The sequence below is a fragment of the Melozone crissalis genome, unplaced genomic scaffold (genome assembly GCF_028551555.1).
Source record: "Melozone crissalis strain CALT ecotype California unplaced genomic scaffold, PUWL_Pcris_2 ptg000006l_1, whole genome shotgun sequence".
Lineage (NCBI taxonomy): Eukaryota > Metazoa > Chordata > Aves > Passeriformes > Passerellidae > Melozone > Melozone crissalis.
Genome location: NW_026535784.1, coordinates 45,967,822 through 45,989,186, shown reverse-complemented (window position 1 = coordinate 45,989,186; position 21,365 = coordinate 45,967,822). Strand labels below are relative to the sequence as shown.

General features: G+C 42.6%; 1 protein-coding gene across 3 annotated transcripts in view; it reads left to right on the top strand.

Moving 5' to 3' along the window:
• The window catches only part of PDLIM5 (PDZ and LIM domain 5), a 125,321-nt gene that overhangs the window by 2,904 nt on the left and 101,052 nt on the right, over positions 1 to 21,365 (top strand). For all 3 annotated transcript variants that reach the window (XM_054295566.1, XM_054295565.1, XM_054295567.1), the window contains exon 2: positions 4 to 139. In XM_054295566.1, coding sequence (XP_054151541.1) covers positions 44 to 139 — 96 coding nt within the window. In that variant the 5' untranslated portion in view covers positions 4 to 43. The remainder of the gene's footprint in view (positions 1 to 3; positions 140 to 21,365) is intronic.

Below are 21,365 nucleotides of genomic sequence, written 5' to 3'. Positions count from 1 at the left end.
CAGGCATCAGTTCTTTGGATTTGGTCGGTGAATACTAAACATCATGAGCAACTACAGCGTGTCTTTGGTCGGGCCGGCTCCCTGGGGTTTCAGGCTTCAAGGGGGCAAGGATTTCAATGTGCCTCTGTCTATCTCTCGAGTAAGTGCATTTGCTTCTTTTGCTGCATGTGGGTATCTGTTATGCTGTGGCCAACCCACAACCTTCAGACAAAGCCATTAATTATAGACACTGGGGCTCAGCTTGCCCTGTGGAACCGAGGGCTGTTGGGGGTCGGGGAGTGAGGGATAGAGAGGGGAAAATAAATCTTTATTGTATAAAGGCTCCAAGAAAACTAGCTTAGGAAGGACTTGTTCATTTGAAATGGTTGTTTTATCTGCATTTGTTTATTCAAATAACAAAAGAAATTACCCTCGAGTTCCCTTCCCTGTTCCCATCCAGAAAATAGAGATGCAGAGGTTGAAGGCTGACAGGAAACAAGCAATTTACTTTGCTGGGCTGAGCCTGTGCATTTCAAATGGGAAGCAGTGGGGGAAAATCACTCGTGTTACACTTGTTTATTCAGCATCTCTTAGCTGCTCGAGGATCTTGTGGTGTCTGTTATTACAAATCCTACCATTTGTAATAAAAAAGTACTTAAATAACAGTAGTTGTAAATAGCAGTTCATCCATATGTGCCCGAGTGAGCGTGCCAGTTTCTCATGAGTGTTTTATAGAGTATGTGCTCTGAACTGGTATTCAAAGGATTTGAGGAACTAAGTCAAAACAAATATGATCTTTGTACCCAGCACTGTCTAACTAGTTTCCTACTTCAAAACTGTGTTTTCAGGAAGGCTTGTCTTGCAGTGTGGGCTAAATTTCAAAGCCTTTTGCAGATGGCTGAAGCACTTTGCACATAAAATACAGGGACAAACTTTGCAGTATTGAATTTCTAGGATCACTGGAAATCTCTGGGTGAAGGGACTGGCTTTTGATGGCTCAATACCCTGACACCTTTAAATCTGATTTGCCAGGTGGAATCATTTATATACAAATGGCCCCTCCTCTGTCAACAGCTCTCCACTCCCTTCTGTGTTTTTGTGGAGTTTAGTGACAAAGATGAATTATTTTTTACACCTGTTGGGATGGCAGAATTGATACTGCCCTGGGAGATGGAGCGGGTTTCTATTTGGGTTTATGCATCAGGGTGATATTTTTAGCTAATCTTAACTAGTGTTTCAAACCCTTCCAGTTCGTTTAGTCTTGGCTTATCTTATCCACTGGTGGATTATGCTGGTGAAATTAAAGTACAGTTTGGCTCTGAAAAATTCTTTTTGTATGGTTTAAATAGACTGGAGAGCTGTAGAAATGCCTGGGTACTGATTAGGACAGTTAATATCTGAGACAGTAAGGGGTTGAAAGGCAGTTTATTCTTGGATTGCAGGGACTTTAAAGCTGAACTGTAATTCAGTTTCTTGTTCAGTAGCTGGTTACTTTTACACAATTGAGAAATATGAAGTGGGGATGTGGATGGAACTCTACTGATTTGGTGGTAGAAGGGCTTTCATGACAAGGGTTTACAAAGGCACAGGAGCTTGCCTGCACAGGGTCCTGTGTGTGATACTGACGAGCAGTTAAGCACTACAGGCAGTCAGCCATGTGAAACAACCAGCTTTGGGAAAGGGTAATACATTTTTGTACAGGCCTCTGTTATCCTGGAGATCTAGAGTGCAGTCCTGCCTGCCTGTAAGCAGGCTTGCCATCTAAAAGAGGAAACATATGTTGGAATTAGCCTAGACTACAACTTTATTGCAGGAATCAAATTCGCTGTCACACGGAGTGGCCTGGAGGAATTGGCCTCAAGAGCTACTTATAAAAGTCTCAGTTATGGGATCCCCTAATGACAAACGTCAGTGCCCACAAGAGCAGAACGTAGTGAAAGGCAGGGTCTGGTGTGGTTTTGGAGCTTTAATTTGTGCATGGGCGTGGAAGCACAATCTCCACTTCACCTCAGCACCGCTCCTGTGCTGTGTCTTTCTACTTGCAGTTAAAAGTATGCAAGTATTAGACTGCCTGGTGCCTTTTTTTTATTCCCCCTCCCCCCCCCCCCTTTGGATCAAAAAAAAGGGCTTAGTTCTGGTATGCCAATCCAGCTTTGGCCCGATGGTTTTTACTGGAAGAATTCAACACCCATGTTCCTGGTATGCTAGGACACTGTGTACAATTCACCCCCCCAAGCCGTTCTTTTCCTGATGCAGCATAAATTCCTTCCTGTATCTGAAGGCTGCTAATTAAATTATTTCAGCAAAACAGTAATGAGACAGCATAATTATGTTCCTTGGCAAGGAGGACTCTTTGGTATTTAATTTGTCCTCTAGATGCTGAAGATGAATGCTGGACTGCTGAGGGCTAATTTCCTATTTTAGTTTAAACTTCTTGAAATTAGGTTTAAATAAAGTGTAGTTTATGAAACACAGAGAATGCACTGGTTTCTAAAGATGTTTATCTGAAAAGTTAATCTCTTCACTAATGATTTGAACAAATTAAGATCTCACAGTTCCTCAAAGAAAGTTTTTAGTAAGTCACTTGAGTTTGAACAGGGTACAGTTTAAGTGGGCGTATTCCTTGTTGCCTCTGAAGGGTAAAATGAGCCTGTTTTGTGTCCTTCAGTTGAAATTCTTATGGTCAGCTAAGATTAACATTAGTTCAGGGGTAGCGTTTGACTTTTCATAAATTAGTATATTGCAGACTAGTCAGAACTTCTTAACCAATAGCAACAGTTATTGCAGGGTAATGTCAGTCACTTTATATAGCTGAGTGCTGTAAAGTTGCTGTGTTTAATTATACAGCTGTACACATTTCATGGGAAGCAATAAATGTGATGCTGGGGTTGCTGTGATGTGATGGCTATTACATATGGCAGTGTAAGTGTATTCCATATGTGCACACACTTATGTATACGTGCGTGACATCTGTACATGTCCATGGAGTACAAATGCATGTGGCACATGTTTTGTGAACTTGTATCTGGCTGGACTTCACCAGGGTGGCTTTTCCCAGTCCCCCTCCCTGCCTGGTGAAGGCTCTTGTGTGAGACCTGCAGAGTGCCACGGCACAGGTCAGGAATTTAGCACTGGGAAGCTGCTGCGGGCGGTGGGAGTGTGATGGGCGGTGTGGTTCCCATGAAGCAAGGGCCCCTGGGAAGGATGCTGCTCTGAAAGTAAAAAGGGATAAAGGGAGGATTGAGGTTTATTAACAGCCAAGTGTTACAGTGGCTCAGGCTGCCACATGTAAGTGTACTGTGGGGCTTCCAGGTAGTGAATTCTGAGGTGGCATTTGTAATGACAGATTGCCAACTGTGAGCAGCTGGCCTGCAGTGATGAATGCAGAAATTACTAGAGCCCAGGTGTGCAAACTTAGATTATTCACTTAGATTATTCTGAGTTGCTGTTCCTACTATTTCCTTGTGGTGATTTACATTATTTAAAGAAGCAACTGTTGTCCTTATTCCTTCAAGACCTATGCTATGATGCAAAAAAAAAAAAAAAAAAAGGGAAAACCAGAGGAGATGAGAAGATTTGTTTGCGCAGTTTATTCTCATTCAGTAGAAGGAACAAATGCAGTTTTGGAAATAAAGCACTCCAATATATTGCTAGGTAGGGTTCATGAAGTGGCTCTCAGGCATGCTAAATTCTATATTAACAGAATTTGGGGTTAATCATATCTACAACATCTATTTTATTGAAGTGCAACACAGTAGCTTTTAAAACTACCTCTGCTTCTTTCAACTTTGAAGTAATATATTTGCTTTACTTTTTGGCAAGTTGATTAGTTCCCCATACTTCTTTAACAAAGCCAGAATAATCTCAGTAATCATGACTAACATTAGAACTGTCAAAACCGCTGTCCTCTGCAGATTGAAATAAATGGTGCTTGGTATTGATGATGTATTCGTTATTTTGGGATGACCTGTGAGAGGTTTGGATACTTGTTCCAAATGTGTGCTTGACATGTTAGTAGCTTATCAAAATTTTTGTGATGTAGTCTCTAAAAGGTACTTCTCTCTGTTTTATGGTAATATTTATGACTAGAAACAAGGAAATACTCAAGCAAAGCTGTAGTTTAAAGATTAATATAGTCTGTAGGCCATATATACCCTCCCACCTAATGCAAATACATCAGATGTTTTCCTATATTTAAGTTACTTTCTTGTTGAATCCTGGTGACAAGATTAGCTGTTGTCTTTCAGAAGATGTTTTGCTGTTTGGTTTTCTCTTGCTGTAGGAATTAAATGGAATAGTCCTGTTCAAATGCTTGACCTGAATGACAGCTCTGTTTTTTTACTGCAGCTTCTTTCAGTGTGTTTCCCACAGCTTCTTTCTGCTTCACTGATCACTTTTCTTCTTCAAAATACCCAAAACAAACAAACACCACTCCTGCCTCAGAAATAACCACTTGGTTTTGCTGTTTTCTCAGTTTTCATTATTTCAGCTGTTGCAAGGATGTTTTTGTGTTGAAGCTGCAAGCTTATAGTTGACAAAATACTCATGATAATAAGTCTGTTGGCAAAAAGTATGCTCAAGGAGTAGGTGGGAGAGCAGCCCACCTTGGGATGAAATAGGGAATGTGCAAGTACAGCACATCAGCTGTTCAGTATTCAGCTCACATGAGCATCCTGATGTTCTTTATGCTGATACTGGGAGGTCATTAATATGTATGAAAATAGTGAGAAGACAATAAAGGAAAATGATGTTTTGAGTGGACCTGGAGCATGTCAGCTTTGGCTGACTAGAGTCTGGCTGAGCCTCTTGCCCTTGCGTTCGTGTGAATTATTTTATTAAGCTGTATGCGTCATTTCCAGTAAAATCAAGTTTTGTGGAAGCATGAAATAAGTTATTTCAGTGTAGGGCTGGGGAAATAGTCTTTCAAGCAGGTATGTGAATAGGAGAGAAACATTAGAACTGCTGGCCTGGCCAGTGATAATTGTGTCAGTAACTTTATGCTTCATCCTGGAAGCTGCTGAGAGCTCCTAACTAAACCCTAGCTGGCAGCTGCTGGCATTGGTGTGCTGGGTTGATTGTTGCTGAGTTGTGATGGTTTGCACAAAATGCAGCTGAAGATGCATTGCACTGCTGCAGCTGAGCTGCATTGGGAACTGGCTGAATGGCAGAGCTCAGGGCTGTGATCAATGGCACAGAGTCTAATTGGAGGCCTGCAGCCAGTGGTGTTCCCCAAGAGTCAGTCCTGGGTCCAGTCCTGTTCAACTTATCCATCAGTGACCTGGATGAAGGGACGGAGTGTGCCCTCAGCAAGCTTGCTGATGGTAGAAAACTGGGAAGAGTGGCTGACACAGCAGTAGGCTGTGCTGCCATTCAGCGAGATCTGGTCAGGCTGGAGCATTGGCAGAGAGGAACATAAGGAAGTTCAGGAGAGCACTGATACAGGGTCCTGCCCCTGGGGAAGAACAACCCCGTGCACCAGCACAGGCTGGGGGCTGATCTGCTGGAGAGCAGCTCTGCCAAGAAGGTCCTGGAGGACAGCAAACTCCATGAGCCAGCAGTGTCTCTTGGTGGCCAGGAAGGCCAGTGGTATCCTGGGGTGTGTTAGGAAGAGCAATGTGGTTGTGCTCCTGTACTGAGACCTGGTGAGGCTGTATCTGGAGTGCTGTGCTCAGTTCTGGGCTCCTCAGTACAAGAAAGACAAGTAAATGTTGGGGGGGGGTCCCAACAAAGGGCTGTGAAGATGAGTAGGGGACTGTAGCATCACTTTCTGACCAAAGTCCAGGAGAGTTGAACCTGGAGAAGACATAGCCTGTGCCCAGAACAAGGGACAACAGACACAAAGTGAAACACAGGAGGCTCCATCTCAATGAGAGGAAAAACTTCTTTATTTTAAGGGTGGCAGAGTACTGGAACAGGCTGATGAGACAGGCTGTGAAGTCTCCTTCTCTGGAGATACTCAAAACCCACCTGGACACAGTCCTCTGCTAGCTGTTACAAATTGGCCTGCTTTAGCAGCAGAGTTGAACCAGATGCTCTCCAGACATCCCTTCTAATCCCAACCTTTCTGTAATTCTGTAACTTCCTGGCACAGGTCAGAGATGCTGTGAGACATCACAGCCTGTGCCTGCTGATGCTGCTCCTGGGGCAGCAAATGCTGTGTTTTACAGCAGCTATCAGTACTTATGAAGTGAATGGGATTTGCCAAGATACCAAGCAAGAACTGTTATTCTGTTCAGTTTAATGTTGTTTACAAGATGTGGTTTACTGAAAAATATACTGATAATGACAAATGAACTACCAGTGCCAAAGTCTACATCCTCTGTGCACCAAGTCCTGAAGGAGCAGAGGTTTTCCTTTGGATAATTCCCAGCTGCACAAGTGATTTAATATGGGCAAGTGTTGAGAATGTCCCTAAGAATGCTGGCTAGTGCTTCAGAGTTGGTGGAGTTGCAAGCAACTGTCTTTGGAGAGATTCTCAGTTTAACCTAAAGATGGAAAGAGAGATCCATTGGTATGGATGTAATTTCCTGACTGCCTCTTGTCTTACTATGGTTTAACATCTTCGTGCTGGAAATTGGGAAAAGGGCTGTTTCCTCTGACCATTTGTGTTCCTTCCCTTGTCTGTTCTGCAGTGTGGTTTAAAGAATGACAGACCAGCACTGGTGTGTGGGCTTGGGAAGAAGGGAGGGCGTGGGGGAGAACAGGCATAAGAAAAGTGTCTGCATCTTGTTCTGTTTGTGACCTTATTGGTTAGACAGCCTCTTCAGACTGAGTAGGAGGAAAATTTAAAAAAAAAAACAGTTCCTCTGCTGATGTCATTCCACCAAAGGTGAAGCTGGCTGTACTGGGAGAAAAAAGAACCAAAGAGTCTGTAGCTGAGGGATGTCTGATGTTATGTGTGAGCACATTCTTTTTACATTAAAAAATGCTGGTTCTTCTTTTTTCCGTTATAAGTGACAATTTAGTTACAGTACGAGGAATATAAGCTAAATATTTCATGATGGAAAAACTAAAGTGTTTGTTTGCAGTGTCTACTTCTCAAAGATAGATGTAGTGAAAAAATAAACTCTTATTAGATGTTCAGAGCAGATGCAAAATTGGCAGTCCTTCCAGAGGCCAAAAGACAGGAGCATTTATTGAATAGTAACTGCAAAATATTAGGCATGTTTTCTTTGCAAGTATCTCGCCCTGGAGGCCTGACAGCTTCTGTCGACTTCCCCACCATTTGGAGATGCTATTTTTAGTGTAACTGTTTTTCTCATTATTCATTGGCCGATGGCTATCAAAAGGCATTGTGAGAAGAGACATGGTGTTGAAAGGTTTGTTTGTTTGGCTTTGGTATGGAGCCAGGAGATAACATTGTTGCCTTTTTTTCTTTTTAATTATTATTTGTTTTGACTTTTTAAGAATAGATTTCATATGTTACCAATATAAGGGAAAGTGTGAGAGAAAACTGTTTCTCATATGCCTAAGGCAGTGGAAATATGGGAAAGGTGATATTCTTCCTGCCAGTGGTCATAAACAATGAAAATTGAGGCTGAGGTTGGTTTGAACAAATATGAGGAATCGAATCATTGACTCATTTAGGTTGGAAAAGTCCTATAAGATCGTCAAGTCCAACCACTAACTCAGCAGTGCCAAGTCCACCACTAAACCATGTCCTGAAGTGCCACATGTACACATCTTTTCAATGTCTCCAGGGATGGTGACTCAACCACTTTCTTAACCACTTTCTTGGGCAGCCTGTTCCAATGCTTAATAATCCCTTTGGTGAAGAATTTTCTATGTATCCAATGTAAACCTCCCTTGGGACAACTTGAGGCTGTTTCCTCTTGTCCTTGTTTGTTGAGAGAAGCTGACTCTCACCTTACTACGGCCTCCTTTCAGGTAGCTGTAGAGAGCAGTAAGGTCCCCTTGGGCTTCCTTTCCTCCAGGTTAAACACCCCTGGCTCCCCTGCTGCTCCCCATGAGACCTGTGCTCCAGACCCTTCATCAGCTCCCTTGCCCTTTTCCGGACGCTCTCCAGTACCTCAGTGTCTTTCTTGTAATGAGGGGCCCAAAACTGGATGCAGGATTCAAGGTGTGTCCCCACCAGTCATGAGTACAGGGGTACAATCCCTTCCTTGGTCCTGCTGCCATGCTGGTTTTGACACAAGCCAGGATGCCATTAGCCTTCCTGGCACACATTGGCTCTTGTTCAGCTGCTGTCACCCAGCACCTCCAGGTGCTTTTCCACCAGCCTATTTTCCAGTCGCTCTGCCCCAAGCCACACTTGATGGGGTTGTTGTGACCCCACTTGATGGGGTTGTTGTGATCCAAGCACAGGAACTTTTCCTTGTTGAACCTCATTCGCGCCTCAGCCCATTGTTCTGTCGAGTTAGTTTGCTTCTACAGGTGGCTGTTACAGGAATAGAGACAGGAGGGATGGAGGCCACTGCTAAGGCCAGTGCTCCATGAGTTTGAATGATTCAAGTCTTCAGGGCAATGACAGCAGTGAAAATATGACAGAAGTACCTCTTCAGGTTCCCTTGCTATGTGAGGTCCTCAAGCTGAATTTGCAGAGGGAGGTACTATCTTTTCTTAGAAGAGCAGATAAGGGTTGCCTCCCTTTTCCCATTTGTTTGCTTCTTTCATTGCTCACCTTTCAACACTCTCAGTTACTCGGGTGGTGTCCCACACGCAGTGGCTTTTCATCTTTTGTCACTTCAAGACACCAGTGCAATTTTGTGTAGCTACTTGGGTATGCTATCCCGAGTACAGAGGTAGTATGGGGACAAAATGACATGCACTAAGCTGGTGATCTTATCATGATACACACCCTTAAAGCAGATATATAAGCGGTGCACCAAAAACTGTATTTTACACCAAAACTACTGAGTAAGTAGCCACAGAGCACAGAGGCTTGCAGACCAGAGAATTTCAAGTGGAATAGTCCGTAATATTTTACCACTATGGAGTAGTATTGCAGTTTTTTTCTCATTTTGAGTTGCTTTTTCATTTGAAACTTCAGCTTAAACAGTTAAGCTTAGTAGATGTAAGAGATAGTTGAAAGTATTTGAACGAATGAACTCTTGCAACTGCTGTCAGCTGTGCCTGTAGCAAAGCCCTAAAGTAAAATGTAATGCCTTGTGTGAAGTCCCATAGGCTAAAAAGTAGATCTTGCCAGGTCTCTAGTAGTCCTGTTGGAAAGGTCAAATGGTTTGCATGTTAACTGGATATGAAAGAAGTTTGACTTATCCTGGGCTATATTAAGGAATGATCTAACTCAGTATCTAGTTTTTTCCCTGACAAGTAATAAAACAATGTGAAGTACTTGCCCTGGGAAGGCAACAGAAAATTTTATTTTGTGCTAATTATTTCATAGGTCTTTTGAAGACCTGACTAGTGATTTAGATGCTATGCCTGGATTAACGTAGAATGCATCAATTTCAGGAGGGTAAAATTCCCAGTTTATTTAGCTTTTGTATTTATGAATGTAATTGGATTATGTTTAGTTATTATTGCACCCTAAATTTATTCAGACTATGGAGAAAATGATCCCAAGTGTCTCTTAAGTGTGATGCTGTATTGGTAGCAATGTCATTTGAGTTTTTTTAAAAGAAATTCTATAGAGCTAAGACAAAATGTTGTAAATACAAAAAATGGACACGCAAAGGTCTATTTTTGTTATTAAAAAGATTGTATCACTTTGGTGGAAACTCTAGCTATAGAACATTTTGTTCAGAACCCTTGAAAAACAAAAGCAGCTTTGCTGCGCAAGAGCTCCCTCTCCCAAGCAGAGGAGCTCAATCTCAAAGTTTATAGTGCATCTGCTATTAAGGATTTTTCTGTTTAATGTGCATCTTATACATGACAAGCCAGGTGTAGGTTTGAGTCCAGTGTTTTCTACCTCTTTGTGGTTCTAGACTTTGCATTACATTGTGGAAGACATGGGGTGACAGGTTCATGGGACTGTTTGTCTACAATTTGCATGTCTATCTGAGCAATACCTTCTGTGCTATTCTAATTTTCTTTACCTAATGCCTTTAAATGGAGGGACAAAAGCAAACAAAAAGTCAGGGGAGATTTACAAACCACAGGGTTTGTGGAAGTAGGATTGGGCTTGCTTTTATTAGGCTGATAGGGAAATGGAAGCCTTGTAAAGCTTTAAACATCAAAGACCTCTTGATAAATTCATAGAATCACAGAATGGGTCAGATTGGAAAGGACTGCAGTGTGTCAGCTGGTCCAGCTTCCCTGCTCAGGCAGTGTCATCCCAGAGCACATGGCACAGGATTGGGTTCAGATGGTTCTTGGATATCTCCAGTGAGGGACACGCTGCAACCTCTCTGGGCAACCTTTTCCGGTGCTTGGTCACCTGCACAGTGGAGGAGTTCTTCCTCACATTCATGTGGAACTTCTGTGCATCAGTTTCTGACATTGGTGAGGTCCCCTCTTGGTCATTTCTCCTTGAGGCTGAACAGGCCCAGCTCCCTCAGCCTTTCCTGGTTTGAGAGATGCTCCAGTCCCTTGATCGTCTTTGTCACCCCCCCCCGGACCTGCTCCAGGAGCTCCATGTCTCTCTTGTCCTGAGGAGCCCAGAACTGGACACAGCACTCCAGATGTGTCTCATCAGGACTGAGTAGAGGGGCAGGATCACTCCCCTCGACCTGCTGTCCATGCTCTTCCTAGCTCAGGATCCACTTGGCTCTCTTGGTTCCCAGGGCACCCTGCTGGCTCACGGACAGCTTGGTGTCCACCATGATTCCCAGGTTCTTCTCCACAGAACTGCTCTCCAGCAGATCAGCCCCCACTCTGTGCTGGTGCATGGACCCTGCAAAAGCCTTTGTTGAATTTCAGACCGTTCTTCTGTTGGTTTTCTGCAGCTGCCCATCAAATCAGTGTTTTGAAGCTAGACCAAATGAGTGTTTTTTGGGTAGTATGCTAGCAATTGTTTAGAAATGAAAAGGCTACCCCTAAAATATAGATTCAGGTTATATTTAACCCTTGGGGGATGCTGCACTAGTTCTTTGTGGGGGACTGATTGTTGGAGTGGTGACTTGATCAGGTGCAATGTAAATAGTCATCAGGGGCCACAAACAGCCTTGCAGAGGAAGCAGTAATGGTTGGAGAGCCTTGCATCCCACCTGGCTGCCTGAGCTCCTGTCTTCTTTAAATCTTCTTTTAACGCTGAGAGGTGTGAGGAAGGCACCCCTCCCCAAGTAGTGGCAGTCTCAAAAGTGGGAATAAGCTTATGTAGTACCAAATAGTCGTCTTGGATGTGAACTGGCCCATACCCATCAGTGCTACTCACTGGCTGAAGGTTGGCGGGAGAAAACCTGTGCTTGCGTTTTTGTGATGGAGCTTAAAGCTAACTCCCCAGATGTTCTTCCTCCATCAGTGCCCTAAGCAGGGATAGTAGGTGGGAATGGTGCAGCAGAGGTTCTCTCAGCCCAACAGGCTTGGCCACAGGAGCTGGATCTGCTGGCACAGTGGTGGCAGATACCTGGGGACAGTGCAGGCTAGAAGTGCTGAAGCCAGACTTGCTAGGACATGTCTGTCAGCGTACTAAGCTGTGAAAACTGCCACTGAATGCTTATTAAATAACCACTTCTGTCAGCTATGAATACATTCTCTTCTCTCCACTTTCCAGCTGTCATATTTTGGCAGCTGGCTAGAATCAAAAGTCACTGTAGCTGGGGCATAGATGAATCTCTTCTGAGAGCATAATTTGTAAATTAAATTAGTTTGGCATTGTGAAAATCAATTGTAATCCTGTAAATACTAATAACCCAGGCCTTGGCACTGGAAAAACACTCAACTAAAAGTACAATTGTGGACATATAAATTGTTACCATAAGATTACTCTTGCATAAGACTCAGCCTGTGTCAATGTACATCACAGCCCAGCACCTTGCAGTTTTGGTTCTTCAGATTTGTTACCAGGAAGAAAGAAGCACAGATTTGCTTGGAGGAGACAGTTGACCTTTCCCAGACAACTTTCTATTTTGTCTCGAAGATGCATGAGCCAGTGATTGTTAGCCTAAGAGAATTGACTAGCAGAGATGTTTGTGTGGCATCCAGAGAACTCAAATAGAAACAGGACTTGACCAGACAGCCAAAATCCATCAGTAAATCTAGTGCTTTAGCAGTGCTAACTCTTGCCCTGGAAATGTGGATGCTCCATCCCCTTTTCTCTTAGCAGTATGCAATTATTGCATAAGTTATAATTTTTAAGCTAGAGATTACTACCGTAAGAGCATGTCCTTTTTTGGGTGGTTTTGTAAAACTTCTGAACTGCTGGTTAAATAATTGAGCTTTGAACAAAATATAGATGAGTAGATATTTTTGACTGAAAGAACAAATTTTGTGTAAATGTCTAGAAGTACAATTCATTTGTGAAAACATAAAGATAGTTTCCATGAGGTGTGCATTTAAAGCTTGGAGTCTTGAATTCTTGCACTATCTCTCTGGATAAAAGTATCACCATCCCTCATATGTCAGAGGGAATGTGATACTCACTGGCCAGTGGAGTAGCTCTTCTGTGGGAGTATTTTCCTCCATTGACACATCTCCACTTCAGCTTTTAAATGTACAAACTGCTGATCATTGAAACTTAAAATTACATTAATTATTTTTGATGTCTGAGCTGATGAAAACTGCTGCTGTTGCAGTTGACAGCCCAGATGAGTGCATACGTCTGTTCTGGATGGTGTGGGATGAAATTACTGGAAATTGCTCACAGGAAACTCTGATTACAGCAGTCAAAGGAAGGATTTAGGGCAAACCAGTTGGTGTTGATGCTTTACTTTGTAACCTCCTACCACATGGAAGGCCAAACTGCTGGGGTGTTCTCCCACTGCTTCCTCCTTGCAAATGAATGTAAGGCATACTTTTGGCATTGGGATGGAGGCAGATGGGTGAAGTACAGGATTTTGGATGCCTCAGTCATTGACGTCAGTTGGTTCCTGACCTCATCCACGGAATGGAGTGCCTCCAGTGCTTCTGCTAGCTCTGAATGCCTGCTCTGTCACTCATTCACTCTGTACTTTTTTTTTCCTTCTTAATTGCATGTCCTAATTTTCTCATTCCTGCTTTCTACATTCCATTTCAGAATTCCGTTCCTTTAGCAAGGAACGTATTCCCAGGGCACAAAATGAGGTTTTGTAGAGATTTTCCTGTCCTGCTTTGCCCTGATGATGATTACCTAATCAGCCTCTATCCTGCAGCAGGGACTCATTCCCTTGAGAGAAATTTCTGTATGACTTGGAAGGGGGCTGGATATGGGAGATAAGGCCTCACAAGAGGGAATTCCTCATGAAGAAAAATACTACCCAGAGTGAGAGGATAAAGGTGAGCGTAGTGGAATGTGTAACTACTGTGCTTCTGGGAAAGCATACTTGAGAGGGGTGGCATGCAAATAGTTTAGACTTAAGCACAATGACATTTAAGTAATGTTAGTGTCAATGCTAGGAAACATTGTGCATAACAATGGGCATTATGAATTAGGAAATAACCTCACTTCAGTATTTAAGATGGCTAACCACTCAAACTGAATCAGAGTTGGTTTTCTAGTGCCATTTTTTTTTCAGTTTCTGCTAAATAGGTTTGAGTACTTAGGTTTGTTGCCTGTTTTATCAGAAAGAGGAAGGTGGTTTTGCAGGAACACAATTTGTACTGCCTTTAAGTTTTGTCTTTCCTTTTCTTAGCCTGAAGGCTTGTGCGTTACTGCTGAAAAAATATCAGAAGTTTTTGCTCTTAGTTATCATTGAAGAGAAATGCTGTTCAGAATCCATTACTACCTGTGATGCTAACAGGGTTTAGGATTAATAAAGCAAATGAAGGTATAGGAATAAAAGAAATAAGAATTAGGAACCAAAAAAAATCACAAACTAAAAAACATATAAAACCAGTGAATATATAGTATGTTTGTCAGAGAGCTCCAAGTGATAAATGATAAGAGCTTTGGACTCTAAAGCAGTTGGTATAAGTGGCTATAGGAATAGCTTGTCTCTGTTTTGAATTGTATTAGTACTGCATTGCAAGTCTGTAACCATCCTTTTCCTTCCCATTTTTCCGAGCTGTGCCAGTCCTTGCAGAGTGTAGTTTGTCCTGGGTCTACTGTGCCCAGCACTGGGTTTCTGTTATCAGAAAAGCAGGGCTGGATACAGGCAGCTTTTGCTTTATGGGTGTAGTTACAGGAAATGCTTCAGCATCAAGAAACAAGTTGCTCTTTTATGAGCAACTGAGTGCCCCTGGATTCCTGAATAAATACTGCCAGCAGCATGTGCATGCTTTGGGTTTCCAACCCAAAATCACTGCAGGCTTCGAGGGAAAATTCTGTGGCTGGTGTTACATGTGAGGTGGAGAAGTGGGTCTAGAGATTTATTGTGGCTTGTAGTTTCCTGACAGATTCTTGACCTTCCTGGGCATGACTCAACTGTGTATTCCAGTTTCTTGCTGCCCAGCGTGTGGGGCTGTCTTTTGGAGCCTGCCACAAGATCCCTGCAGCGCTCCCGACATCATGGCAATGCTAGTGGTTTCCTTGCCTCAGCCGCCTCAGGCCATTGTGACTCAGGAGAGCACAGGGGGTTTGGGTGTCATTTGCCCATGAGGCTGTTACAGTGTGATAGTGTTAAATGACATAAAGAAGGTAGCAGCTTCATTGGCTTGACTCTGTTTGTTAACAAATGGAGTCTACAAGCAAAGTGTTGGTTAAAAAGCACGCAGAAGATACCAGTTTGGCCATTCCCCCATCCCTTTAATTCACACTGGGAGGAAGAGTAAAGGTTGTTGTTGAAAGGCTTGAATAAAATGGAGCCAAAATCTCTGTCATCAGAGGGGCCTCACTGCGATGATTCATTTTGCCAGTTGTCCCATAAAGAGGAGGAAGTGCTTTGTGATATGCACCAGTAACCTCATCTGGATGTTAATCAGGACCACACATAGCTGTCTTCAACCTCTTGCTGTCTTCCTGCATGCTGAAGAGATATTCCTAAAGCAGCCCTTCCAATACTGCTGCAGTCAACATTATAAAGGAAATCAATTACTTTTGCTGCTGCTGTTCTGGAGTGTCAGTATAACTGTGAATTTTTGGGAGGGGAACATTGTGGGGGTTGCTTTTAAGCTCCCAGTCCTTTGCATTGATGTATTTGTATCAAATCTGAGTTCAGTTTAAATCATCAAAATAATCCTTTGGTCTTGCTTTGCAGATTTAAGAAAAGTAAGCTGGAAAACCCAGCAAAACCTCAGAGTGTATCTTGGCAATAAAACTGTGAGATTAAAAAGCACTACTTATTTCTAGGGCCTGACTCATGGTTTTTGAATGTGTGAGGGTGGCAGTGCTGGCTGGTCAAGTAGCATTATAAATATTTCAGGACTTTTGGGCACACAGCTGTGCCAAATATTTTTCTCATGTTTAGTTTTTTTTCCTAATTCCCGAAACAAATTTTTGCAGATCTCTTATAATCTGGGTTGTGTGTGTAATTAAACAGACAACATGTCAAATCTCAAAACTTCTGAAAATGGTGCATCAAATTCAAGTATTTAAATCAATTACATAGTGACCAAAGTGTTGTTGACTGTCTACAAGCTGTTTTATTGGGACATGGTGTATACAGTTTCATGTATATGTGGTACAGGAAAGTGAATTACTGAGCAGCTGGCTTGCTAGAGATCTTCAGAACTAAACAGTGCCTGGCCTGTGTGGTAGAATTTTACCCTGTTAGGAAAGTAAATCGGGCAAATTGGCTGATTATTAACGGTGGCTCCAGCTTCTGGTGTCAGCATATGCAAAGAAAAAGCTGTGGTAGTGGCAGTGTGTGGAATAATTGAATAAGTCTTCCTGCCTTCCAGGAAGCCCATGGTGCCCTGAAACTCGTTCAGCCAAGTCCTGAATGAATTATCCTCTGACAGATTGTGCTCTGGGGGACGTATATTTCTATTAGTTTTTACAAGACATTGCAAGTTGCAGCAGGCACGGAATGTTAAGAGATGGAGAAGGCTTTCAGCGGATGTGTGTGGGAATTTCTTGCTCAGGACTTCATTAAACACTGGGATGTGGGGTGCTGCAGGCAGAGAGGCAGCATGTCCTCTACCATGCCACAGAGCCACTTCTGGCAGTGTGGGGAGGAGTGGGCAGAGCAAGCACTGGCCTGGTGAATTTCTTGGGTGTGACTTGGTGTGTGACTTGGGTGTGACATTTTAAAGCTTTAAAATGGGAACCGAGCTGGTAATTGTTTTTCTCCAAGTACTGAATGTGCAAATGTGAACAAGCTGTTTGGTGCAGTACTGAAATAATGAGGTTGAGGGCTGTGTGTGGGGAGCAGCGTGTGGAGGGTCTCTTCTGCTTGTGGTACTCTGGATGAAAAAGATGAATGAATGCATACACTGATTTCTGTAATTTGTCTGTCAGAAGCATGTTGAGTCCAAACTTCCATGCTATGTGGATAGGCCCTTTAATGAAGAAAGTTTTGAGCTTCCTTTGCCTTCCAAGGATTCCGAGTCACAGAACAGGTCGGGTTGGAAGGGACCACAGTGGGTTATTCGGCCCAACCTCCTTGCTCAAGCAGTTCTAGAGCACATGGCACAGGATTGCATCCTGTTCTTGGGTATCTGCAGTGAGAGAGACTCCACACCCTCTCTGGGCAATCTCCAGTGTTCAATCCCCTGCACAGTAAAAAGGTTCTTACTCATGTTCAGGAGTTGGAACCCCCTGTGTTGCTTCTTGTCCTATCAGTTGGCGCCACTGGGAAAATTCTGGCTCCATCCTCTTAGCACTCCTCTTTTAGATATTTACATTGATGAGGTCCCCTCTCTTGGGCCATATTTACTGGTTTCTTCTGGTTTGGGGGAGCTGAGACTTTAGCTGGTGAAAATTCTGTATTACTCCACAAAGCTTCTTTGCTCCTTGTGTTTGCTGCTCTTCCAAGAAATATGTGTTATGTGGGGGAAGTCCTTGTTAATAGGGGATGGAGCATGGCAGGCAAGAGTGTGAGGAAGTGTTGGAATAAGTAAATAGTGGGTAATAGTGACCTGAATCTTTCTTGAATATATGTAGGAAATATACTGCTTTAATTATAAACATGTGATACTTTTCAAAAGCACTTCAACATTAAGATGCTGGAAGTAGGTATGGGAAAGGTCTAGATGATGTTGCATACATATCTGGGCTGGGCCCAGTCATTGTAAACTGTGGGGATTGTAATGTATGTAAACTCTCATGACTTCTCCTCTTGCAGAGAAGAAAGAATGTTGCTTACAATATGTGCCTTGTGTCTCCATATGCTATTGTTTAAAATGAGTAACTGAGAGCAGAACAATGAGAACGTAACAAATGTGTAAGTGAAGTACTCTACACAGTTATTACAGGACATAATTTCAGTGCATTTACTTTGAAGCTGGATTTCAGTGCAAGACAGGGCTCTATATTATAAGTTAGATTATCTCTCGGATTTTTAACCAATACATTGTGGGAAAAAATTTAATTAATACAATCCCCTTAAGAGAAACTCCAGCCTTCATATCTTTTCCTTTCTTTATTTTGTTCGCTCTTGATATAGAGGAATATGACAGCTGGCATGATGCCTCCTTTTTGAATTGTGCCATTTAGCATTTCTGACAGCTGGATATGTGTGGAAAGTTGTATAGCAACAGATCTGTTTTTCATACCTTTTGTAGTCTGTTTTTCATCAGATAGAAAAATGTTAATACCCCCTGAACTTTCCTCCTTTGGCTCACCCATACAGTAATTTACTTGCGCATTTCCTGTATGCTGTCTCTGGGTATGGAGCTTGTGCTTTCCATTTCTCCTTCATTACAGGTCCCCACCAGCATGGTGCCTCATTCCCAGGCTTCTTGTGGTACTTCCTAGGACAGTCCAGGCTTGCCTACTGCAGCACATTTGCAATGTGCGAACCTGTGGAAGGGAATTTATCCTAGTCTGAAGTGAAGCTTGAAAAAAGGACACTCATAGAGTGGGTTGGGTTGGAAGGGACCTTAAAGATTGTTGAGTTCCAATGGCTCTGCAGTGGGCAGTGACACCTTTTGCCAGACCAGGCTGCTCAGAGCTCCATTCAGCCTGGCCTTGAACATTTTCAAGGATGGGGCAACCCCAGCTTCTCTGGGCAACTTGTTTCAGTGTCTCGCCACCGTCACAGTGAAGAATCTAGTATCTAATCTAAATGTAATCTCTTCAATTTTAAATGCTTCACTTTGTGTGTTTGTTGGAATACTGTTGATATTTCCAATATCGCTGAGAAGCGTTTGATAAATAATCTGGTCAAAAGAAATCTGCCTACAAAGAGTTACTGCTTAGAAAAGAAAAGCTTAGACAATTCTGTTTCTTCTACATGTTAAAATGTATTTTGGTACTAGTAAATGAATATTTTCATAAATGATGAATAAAACTTTGGTTTTTGAGAGATTTTTCCTTGCTTTTATTAGTCTGCTTTGGCTTTGGTAACTTGCAAACAAATGAAGAATACAGCATAGAGCTGATTTGGCTGTTGAGTGAATATTTTACACTTCTTCAGGGTGCATGAGAAATTTTGTGTTGTCTGTGAGCAAATTCCATTCAACTCTGCCCACTGTGCTTTAGTATATAAGCAGATGCTAAAATTTGGACACAAAGGTGTGGGTATTGGGATTGACATCATTGGTCTGGAGTGGTCACCTCCTGCCAGCACTCTCCCTAATGACCTTACCTTCTACAACTTTTCCTCTCCACTGTGGTTTTTTTTTCTTTTTTTCCTTTACAGTGAACATGAAATAAGAAGGTGGTATTTTCCTTGAAAATATGCCTTGCTCTTCCACTTCACTGCTGGTCTTGAATGCTGATGAAACTGTAATTTGTTTCTCTTTTCCAGTTCTTTTAAGACTTACAGATCTCCTGAGAACTCAAATATTTTTGCATTGGGGAAGAAAAAAATCTAAGATTATTTGAGCCAGGCTACCAAAAGAAAAAAAACCAAAAAACAACAACAACAAAAAAAAAAAAACTTAAAAAATGCAGGAATCAAAACACAAATAGTCACGCCTTTTAGGGGAGGATGAGATGATATCTCTCAACAAGCTCTTCCTCATCAGCAGTTATGGAAAAATTTACTTTGGTGCTCCCTAGAAAATATTTTGAGATATTAATGAACTTTGAAACTTGATTTAATGTTATTTTCTTTAGTCAAGAATGTCTCGATACTCTTGAAATGCCAACTTATAAATTCTTGCAAGGAGTAAACAGACTCATGTTGACATAAGTAGACTTTCATGTTTATTAGTTTTTAGTGCAGACAAAAAATGTGCATGTATGTGTCTCTCTGCCTGGTTTGTTTTAGCGCTGCAGAACGGTGAGGAGGGATATGTTGCAACACTAAGTTTTTTGTTCAAAGTACAATCTGATCTGCTGCCAGCAGGCACTGGAGAGCTGTCATGCCAGGCCCAGGTTTTTATTGCTGCATACCAGCCCTGACACAGAGGTGGCAACAAATACCTGCAGGGGTCATGGCTTTAAACGTTTTTCAGCACAGCCCCATTACCAAACTCTTCAGGATCAGTACGTATTTATGCATTATAGCTGAGTGTTGCAGTTCAGTTTGGGGTAGGTTCAGTGTCTGCAGGCACCCGCCACAACTCTCGATCCAGGATTAGGAACTGGCTCCCATGAAAAGCAGGATCTGCCCTGGCGCCTCCTGGGGAAGGTGTGGCTTGGGCTGTGTCCTATGGGGCAGCTTCATACATGCAATAGTTTGCTATGGCCTGACCATTCTGCTACTTGGCAGCACTGCAAAAAAACCAAAAAACCAAAAAAACAAAACAAAAAAAACCCCCAAAAAAGTGATTGCTAAATTGTGTGTGAATTTGAAGTGAAAACCAACCTGATTTGTGTGTTTTCAAGACCCTTCCCTAGTTGGGGCCTCAAACAAGAAGGGGTGAATTTCGCTGTCAAGATAGAGGAGTGGCAAAGGTGACAAATTCTTTCCAGAAGAAAAGGAAAAGTTGCATTTCACACACCTCCTGGAAGCGTTTGTCACCCGCCCTGTGAAGGAGCAGAGGTCTGAAATGTTTCAGGGCTTTGTTCCGTTTTTGCCTTGCCCTTTATTGGGAAGTTTGTGTGCAGGGAATGCCCCAGCTATGGCACAGGCTGTCCCCTGTGCCGCCTGACCTGTGTCCCAGAGCGTCACACCACCTGTGTGCTGCTGGGGCTGCTGCCCTGCCTGCCTCTGCTGACCTCTCTGCACTTGCTGCTCTTGCTGCCTGAGCCTGCCCTGGGAAACCACCCAGGCCCTTCCCTTTGTGCTCAGCTGGCTTCAGGTGCATACTTCTGAATGCCTCTCTTATTTCTGCCTTAAAACAAGGCCTTTCTTCACACTTAGCAGTGAAGATTGGAGCTGTAAATCAGATGAGGAGACCAGAGATCATAGCTAAACTCAGTTGCAAACTCAGCTTGTTTCTCTCTGTTCAGTGCAAGACCCTTTTCCAAGAACCTATGGCATTTTTTCACTGCCTTTGGGATACTGCTGCACGTCTGGATTGGGCAGAAGCATTAACTGTCTCCTGTAATTCTTAAAACCCTAAAGCCGTGGCACTGCTGTGCTTCACCAGAGAACTGGACATGAAGCCAAAGGTTCATTATAAAGCAGAGCAGTAACACAATCTATAGCAGAATATGAAAGTGATGTGCTGGCTGGATGTGCTGTGGTTTTAAATAACTTGCATTCATGTCCCCTGAGTGCCAGATGAAAGTTTAGACCCTTGCTGGGCAGCCCACACCACGCTTGGAGTACACTGTTCAACACGTACGCTCTGGGGCACCAGTGTCTGTTTGGAGACCTTTCTCTATCATTTGCTCTTCCATTTATTTTTTAATTGGACTTAGGGGGGTAGGTTTTTGTTTGGGTGGTTTTTGTTTTGGTTTGGTTTTTTGGAGGGGGTGTTATATGTGTTTTGAATTGGGTTTTTTGTTGCCTTTTTATTTTTAAACCAAATTAAACTCACAGCTCTGAAGACAAAACTCTCGCTTCCTAAGCCATATCTGTCTGGAGATAAATGGCTTTGTGCCCTTTTATTTCTGTTCCTTACCACTCTCATGCCCTTAGTAGCACTAAATTCGGATAAAGTGATTTTATTTTTACTTCCAGATGACATATATGGGGGAAACAGCATTTGACCAAGATTACATTTTTGGGCAACTGTGCTAAAATGTATTAATTAGACCCTATTTAAAATTTAGAACTACTTTTTAGAAATATTTAATTATGCAGAACTAAACCATCTGTCATTCCATCAATGAATCCAAAAGATTATATTTTTTGGAAAAGGAAATCGAAATGTTTTTCATTAAGGAGCAGGATTGGTGAGCCCTGAGACTAGCACTATTTTCTTTATTTGGTGTATCCCAGAAACTTAGAGGA